This window comes from Nanorana parkeri, unplaced genomic scaffold, assembly GCF_000935625.1.
Source record: "Nanorana parkeri isolate BGI_ZX_2015 unplaced genomic scaffold, ASM93562v1 scaffold815, whole genome shotgun sequence".
NCBI classification, from domain to species: domain Eukaryota; kingdom Metazoa; phylum Chordata; class Amphibia; order Anura; family Dicroglossidae; genus Nanorana; species Nanorana parkeri.
Window position 1 is genome coordinate 250,414 of NW_017307083.1, and position 8,252 is coordinate 258,665.

At 39.3% G+C, this 8,252-nt stretch overlaps 1 protein-coding gene across 1 annotated transcript in view; it reads right to left on the reverse strand.

Moving 5' to 3' along the window:
* The window catches only part of PLCH2 (phospholipase C eta 2), a 400,220-nt gene that overhangs the window by 82,491 nt on the left and 309,477 nt on the right, over positions 1-8,252 (reverse strand). Inside the window, exon 10 of the mRNA XM_018565131.1 lies at positions 5,905-6,012. Within this exon, the coding sequence (XP_018420633.1) occupies positions 5,905-6,012 (108 nt within the window). The remainder of the gene's footprint in view (positions 1-5,904; positions 6,013-8,252) is intronic.

Sequence of the window (8,252 nt, forward strand, 5' to 3'; positions counted from 1 at the left end):
AGAGAGGGGGGGGGAGAGATTCCAGGTAACTCCAGGTGGATACTATCATTGTTCAACCACTGTGATTGGCTCCCTTACGGACCATTAGTAAGCTGCATCCAGAGGGAAGGTTTGGGGCCAGCACCACCCACCATTAAGCTTGGCGAGTTATTGGCAGTACTCTGGGGTTAGGGTTAGGGTTAGGGGTGCCTACACAGTGGATCAGAGGCAGCATACAGGCACCTGGAGATGCTTGTCATCACGTGGAAACTATGCTGGTTTTTAACCAACAGGTTTACTTTAAGTGGACTTGAATGAAGACTTGTGTTAGTTTAATTAGGAGTCATTAGGACTTTATTTTCATTTGATAAGCCAATTATGATGGATAGCATTAGTTAAAGCTGAACTTCAGCCTTCCTTTCACTTTTGCACAGTTGTACCGGCTCCTCATGTACTGAAACGGATTATTCAGATTTCACTGTACACTGTGAGCTTCTTACAATGTGCATTAGAAACTGCAACAAATCAGCCTGCCTCAAATCCAGCACCCTGCTGGACCCTCCCACCAGCCATGATCTCCATGCATTGCATAGATGAGTACTGTGACCCAGCGATGATATCACAGGGACTAAAACAAGGTATGTCATGAAGGGTTTATTTAGTAATTTAATTAACATTTTAGTGGGGGAGAGATAAACCAGGAAAAGGAAAATATAAGGAGGTTAAACTTCAATGTTTCTTATTAATATGTGAATTGGCTTTGACAATTTCCCATGAAGTGGTCATCGTGTCTCTGAGTTAGGATGATTATATGACTAAGTTGTGCTTGGAATGGACAATGTGTGTTTTGATAAGAGTGATATTCTAGGACATACCTACATGAGATGCAGGGTGTGCAAATGCCCCTAAACCTAGGAGGGCAAAGCACAGCCACCATTACCTCGTCATAATACTTGCTGCATAGAATAAAACAACCTTCTATTTTCTTTCAAATTACTTTTCCTTCCCGCTATTTATCTTTCAAGCACCTAGGAATTTTACGGGTCACACTGACCAAGAAGAGATAAATACAAAGAGGGGAATTTATCAAAACTGGAACAGCCAAAATCTGGAGCAGCTGTGCATGGAAACCAATCAGCTTTTCTCTTCAGTTTGTTCAGTTAAACTTTCAAATGAAAAAGAAGCTGATTGGTTGCCATGCACAGCTGCTCAAGATTTTGTCTGCTCCAGTTTTGATAAATCCACCTCTATATGAAATAAGTGCTTGATGGGAATGTAAAGGGCTGTTTGGGATGTGAGGGGGACCCCCTAATCAGATCTGGAACTAAGACCCCTCCCTTAGCTTTTAACAGTCCTAGTCAAGGAACTGCATATCCAGAAAAAGTCACAGTAGACGCAGTGTCAAATAATGACGGAATTTACAATTTCAACCTTGAATAGTGTTCCAAATTAAATAAAAACTATTATCTTTGCAACATCAACATACGGTCAGATAGCACTAGAGGGCAGCAGCAAGCTTCCTTCCACTACATCACCCATTCTGTCCAGTATATGTGTTCAAGGTTTTACCAGTGCGTATACTGTATATACTATATATATCTATGGCTCTATCTCTCTATTTAAGGAATTCACACAATAACAAGATTATGTTTATTTCTCTCTCTTTCTCTAAAGCCCAATCTACATTCTCCCTTCTTAGTCAGCAAGAAGCGTGCATGCCGTGAATTTGGAAGTTGTAGAAAGATAGAGGATCAGGATGATACCCAGGACATTTTTATCAGAATAAAACCAGGAATGGAGGCACAGGTCTTTCCTTCAGAGCAGGTTCTCGAACGCTTCTCCCTATATAATGAACAGTTTAAAATGAGCTTAATTCGTAATGGTTGATGGGAGCGCAAATTAATCCACAGATATTTCAGCCGAGTGAAGACTCATTTGCACTGACAGCAGAAGACGGACATCCAATTTTTTTAAATTAGAATTTGATATTTCATTTCTTGAACCTAATGTACTTTTACTGAAGGATAAAGTTCCTAGCAGCTGTCCAGAGTTTTGACATCAACAGCTTGTGTAAAGGCGAGAGCAAAGGTTCTTTGACATACCAAATCCCAGTTGAGCTAATGTGACTAGGGAAAAGGTGAAGAAAAATGGACCAGTCACCCAAAGCAATCAGAATTTCAGCTTCATTCACCCTACTAAATGAGGCTGAAACCTGACTGGTGGCCATGGCCTACCAGATACATGTCGGCTGTTTTCATATGTTGGTTGCAAACTGTAAAATAAACAAAAAAAAACATGGTGTCCATAACTGACTACAGAAACATGGCGCCACTGAGAGACTTTCAGAGCCATTTAAGCAGAAAACTAAGAAAAGAATGGAACTTTGCCAAGAAATGCACTCCAAGGCAAAAAAACATTAATATTACTACTCACTATGTACTTTGGGGTTCTGTATTAAGAGTCAATTCAACCTCCAGGCGTTTCTGTCATAATGAATGGCTCACTGATACATCAAGCAAGTGCAGATATGAACCACCTGTGTGTTGTGGTGTGGGAGCATTGAGAAAAATTGTGGAAATTCCATCAAAACCTGTGCTCTCCTACCTTGGCAGCTCATTCGAGATGAAACATACACTGCACCAGTCTGATGGCGGCATTTGCCACCATTCACATTTGAGTGTCTATGTCTTTGGTAATTTTTCGCATCTTTTTGGGTGCATCTCCACAATCGTTTTTGAGCATTTTCAGGCTTGTACATTAATGTTGTTGCCAATGGAAAGCTTTATACTAGGAGGAGGGGGAAACTGTAAGGTGCAAAATCACAGGTTATAAATGCATTTCTAACGTGCTCCTTTTAAAGTCTATTGGAGCCAATAAACACAATAATTCTCCAAAGAAGCTCTTGCACTTTTTATGAGTGTTGAGCAACAGCATATCACTCAGATGTGAATGGGCACAACAGAACAACATGGAAATCTGAGTGTCGAGCGTTAAAGAAATTGTACATACATGCTTCAAATCGCTCAAACAGGGATTAGGCCCTTTCACAAGTTTCTCCAGCAGACCTGATTGGATGCCCGGTGTTAGTATATGGGTAGCCGTGTCTAAACAAACGGGCATCTGATTACACTCGGTGACCCCCGACTGTGGCCAGATTTGGAAATACAAATGGATTGGAGATCCGTTTCGACGGACCTAATTGTGTGGGACACATTTCTGTTTACATCCGATTACCCATAGACCGACATGGGGTTTGGCAATTTCAGTTTTTTTGTGGATGGACATGGATGTCACAGCAGTGACACCCACTTCATACTTCTCTGACCAGGGGGGGAATCCATGCATGGCTTCTCTCCTGATCAGCCGTGTGAAAGGAGCCTAAAGGTGGTTTAAGTAATGCAAGTAAAAAAACTGCTAAATAAATTTTGCATCTAAAAACAGAAGTATAAACAGCGTCTTCAATATGAAAACCAGTTGACACAATTCAATAACTGCAATTAATAGCATGAGATGGCCCCTATTGATGCCTCCATTGATTTTCTGAAGTAGACTTTCTAGGAGACAGGATTGGTCATTTTCCTCATTAGCTTTAATAATAATTAAAAGGAACATTAGTCAGGGAATGAATTGCCTTAGGTGAGCAAATTTTTATTTGTCACCTCTGCATCACCGTAGTCGACTGAACAGTTATTTAGGGACCCACTTAAAAACTGTGCTGTTTTTGTATGTTGTCATGGACAATCATGTTTTCTCTTTCAAATCTAATTCTAAAGCTGAACTCCAGGTAAGAACCTAAATTCACAAATACATATAAGGGATGCATGGGGAAATATTGCAGTCTTTAAAAGGGGCCACCTGAGTATAGGGAGCACAGGGGAATGTTCTGGGGGTGACCATCATCTTGTAGATTAATCTAGTTATGTATTATCGTGTATGTATTGGCATTTTTTTTATTAGCTTTGGATAGAGTAAGGAAGGGTTGGGCCCTTTTCCATCCTTTTTTTTAATTCTGTGTACTTGTCAGGGGATTCCTCTTCTATTTTAATCCTGGTGGCCCTTTATCCAAGAAACAGAACATTAGGGCAAAACCAAACATTTTGCATTGCCACCAAGAAGTAAAGCCCTCAAATGGTGACACCTGTTCCTGTGACAACACACAAAGATTTGAGAGATTTCCTCTGATTTCCTGTTGTATCTCCAGGACAGGACGTGAGGGAAAATCTTCTCTGTGGGACATAGGCAGCAAAAAAACAAAAAAACAAAACAATAAGAAAACCTGAAAAAGGTTTTAACCCTTCTCTACTCGAAAAATAAAAAGGAAGGTTTGGGCTTTACATAAACTTTAAGGGGCATATTTATAAAGCAGTGAATTTCTTTTCCTAAACATTCACAGATGGTGAACCACTGTCATTTAAAAACACATGTATGAGCTAGATTCAACTCCAGTGAATGTTTGGTAAAAGTCATATTTACTGCTTTATAAATATGCCCCAAAGACTTTTTGCATAAAGGTTTGCTAGTAATTAGGGTCACCCTAAAGTCCATGGACAGCCCCTTAAAAGCCTATACAGTTCATAAAGTAAGAGTTAACAGAGAATGATGGCCTTAGAATTATTGATCGCACTCTGAAGTTTGCAGCGATACTTAACGTGCGGTGCAATTGCTGTATACATACACGTCCGCACCCTATGGTGGTGATAGTGGGGGGTGTTGGCTACACGAATGATCTTTGCAAAACCAGTTAAGGTCGGGACGAACAGGTATGGCCAATGGACACTAAGCGGCTAAGGGAGTCCATGGTCTTTTTATAGTGCGCGCAATTATGAAATGACGAAAAACTCAGGTACCAAAAACTGTCCATAGGCGATGCTTTAAAAGCCCTTACCGCTCATCAATTTAGAGAGAATAATGCCTATAATTATTGCTCTTACTCCAAAGTTTGCGGCAATACTCAACATGTGTAGTGCATTTGTTGTTTACGTGAACGTGCACACCCTACGAGTGTGTGTGTGTGTTGGCTACAGATGTGATCTTGGTATAACCACTTATGACCCAGAACATGCAGATATGCCCTATGGACCTTAAATGGTGCAAAGAAGTTAAACCTATCTAGAGATTGTATTTAAGTTTTATTAAGCTCTTTTGATTTACCATCTGTGTCTGCATTACAGGTATACTGTCACATATCATAGATAGACACCACTTTCAGGCCATACAGTTTATGTAACTGCCCCACTTCCTGCCAATCAACACCTAATCTAAGTAACTCTCCTGTCCTATCCATCAGCTCAGCAAACAGGCACTCCCATAGAAAGCCTGATAGTTGTCCAAAGGTTGAAAGGTTGAAAGTTGCTAACTATAAACACAGAAAATTGGCTAAAATAAAAAATAGATTCATAGTTGTGTAAATAAATCTATAATAAAACAAACTGTTTTTATAGTGTTTGCTACATCGTACCATTGTAGCTAATGCCATTCCCTAAGATGAACTGTTTAATTCTGTAGTTTATTTACATTATGCCTTTCATTTTGTCATTGAAATTATAACAGATTTATACAGACACTAAAAGATATTGTCCATCATATATCTATCTATCGATAGATATCTATCCATAGATAGATATCTATATTACACATACGTATATATTGTTTTTTTTTTGCAAGGCTGTAAAGCATTGCAATTGTGATCAGTGGATTGCGGATACAATGTTCTGGCTTTTCCTCCCAGTCCCTGTCTGCACTGAGCTATGGACTTTCAGTTACAGGGACAGTATCAATGGACTACAGGTACAGTGACGTCACTGCGCTTGAACCACATTGAAAACTACAAGTTAAGGGCAAACGCAATTAAAAATTCCTTTGCCTGTCATTTACTTTCATATAACACACAGCATTTTCAGAGAGATACAGGTATAGCTTACATACATCGCCATTTATGAGTTTACAGTCTTCATCGATTTCATCTGCGCTGTCTTCATCTGAAACCTCCCCTTCCTCTGCATCATCGCTAATACTGGAAGGCAGCTTCTTCCCCTGGAAGGGACAAAAATTACAACTTTCAAAATAACATATTATGCCTGAACTCAATGCATGCCGCTAAACACAAAGTTAAAATACATACATGCAAACTGTTTTGTTTGCCAAAGCATATTTAATTCTCTGCAGCCAGGTTTGTGACAAGGGCACCTCTACCAGTCTGCACAGCAAGATCCTACTCCTTTCATGTAGTGCAAACACACCCCCAGACTTCCGATTGGATAATTAAGGAGCGGTGGCACACCGATGAGACAATTTCTTTGCTCATTCTTCTTGTCAGCACATGTGAATGCAACAGCACCTGACTAGTGCTTGCGTGTCCTCGGAGCATGGTTTTACAGGACAATGATATCAATACAGACTCAGGTACTTATGCTAACTGCAGCCAAAAATGCTTTTATTGACATTGGACATTGCTGATAAACTATAAGATAAAGTGCAAGCTAGGGAGGATCTATTCAACTCTTACACAGATTTCCTCGATGAAGACCATCTCCATGCAGATCTCATTCATGATGGAGGCTCTTGAGAATGGAGGGGAACAATCCCTGGAGCATGGTATGGTGCTGGTGTGAATCCAGTTTAATAAAAGGAGAATAAAGGGAGCCTTGATAAGGTTGCAACAGTGGTGCCCTGTAGTAGTGAATTCCACAGTGAATGAAATAAGGCTTTTTCATCTTGATTTCAATAGAAAATAGTTTTTATATTGTAAATGCCATACAATGCATTGTGTGGCTGTGCAGCAACACTAGGTGAGCACCCAGGACCTGAAGTGGAATAGCAAAGGATCGAAGCAGGCAGAATCCTTATTCAACAGGTTTAATAACAGCTGCAGCTGTGAGCAGTTCAAAGAACAGAGGCTTGCAGGCCCCTTTTTATAAGAAATGTTACAATACAACCATATGCGCTAATATATAATTGGCTGCCAAGACCTAGGTCACTGAGACCATCCAAAAATGTGACAATCCTTAGACAGTATGTCTCCTAAGTTGTTCTACCCTTCTATTCCAGCCCAAGCACATAGACTGAAAATATGCCAGTGTTCTTAGGGTTCATCTAAAGTTAATTTGTATATCTGCATAAAGCTGCTCAAGTCTAGGATTAACATAATAATACTCTATGTATATGCGAATTAATATCAACATGAAGTGAACGAGTTAATGTCAAAATTCAACTACATTGTACATCAGAAATGTCACTAGCACACCAATGGATGATGTCCAAAATAAAGCGTCTTTTATTTATGCAAAAATGCAACGTTTCGGGACCACGCAGGGTCCCCTTCATCAGGCTTAGCATGACAATCAATACAAGAATCCCAGAACCATATATACTAACTAAAAGACAGCATAAACCAATCACAATTGCCAGAGTGGACAGAGCACACCCCCTCTGAGGTCATTGTGATGTCACATTCCCGCCAGAACATTCGAAATTGACAGCATACTGTACTTTTACATGTGAACTTTCAGCACAAGGGGCATTCAGTAAGGAGCGCAGCAACTATCTACAGTTATGTCTAAAATTCCACAACAGACCCTGGAGAGAGCATCACTGAGAGCCTAACCTACCAGCACTTCCAAAAGTTGTCCATAACTAAACCTGAGGAAGAGGTTCTGCACAAACACGAAACACATTGTATAGTGTTTTTAAAAAAAAAGTTAAAACTCCAAATTGTACAATAAACTGCTAAAACCAATAATTAGTAACTCTAAATATATACAATATCATTAACAACATTCATAGATAATCAGTCTATAGATATATTCCAGTGTCTAATGGCATAAATTCTATGTGCAAACAATAACAATGTCCATCCATAATAGAGGATATTGTATATGGTTAGAAAGACTATATTAGTTTTAGTTATTTATTGTACACTTGAGGACTGCAACACTATTTGTCAATACTTGTTTAAAATCTTTGTGCTATTTATATAGCTGCTGGGGGAAGTTAATTAGCTTAGGAATTTAGAATATTTACATGATATATTTGTATAGTATTTGCTTTTTAACAAAAACCCATTTTCATCAAGACCAAAAAGTCTTATGACCATAATTGTGGAATTCACCAATATGAGGTGCCGCTGAAGGTCTTTTTGTTCTCCTTTTCCTCAAACTGCGTTTTAAACAGTTTTTTATAAGTCTAGCCCAAACTCTAGAGCTCATCAATGATTTATTTATAAAATAAAATGCACCTTCACCCACAAAACCTTTACAGCATGCAAAAAAAGTAAG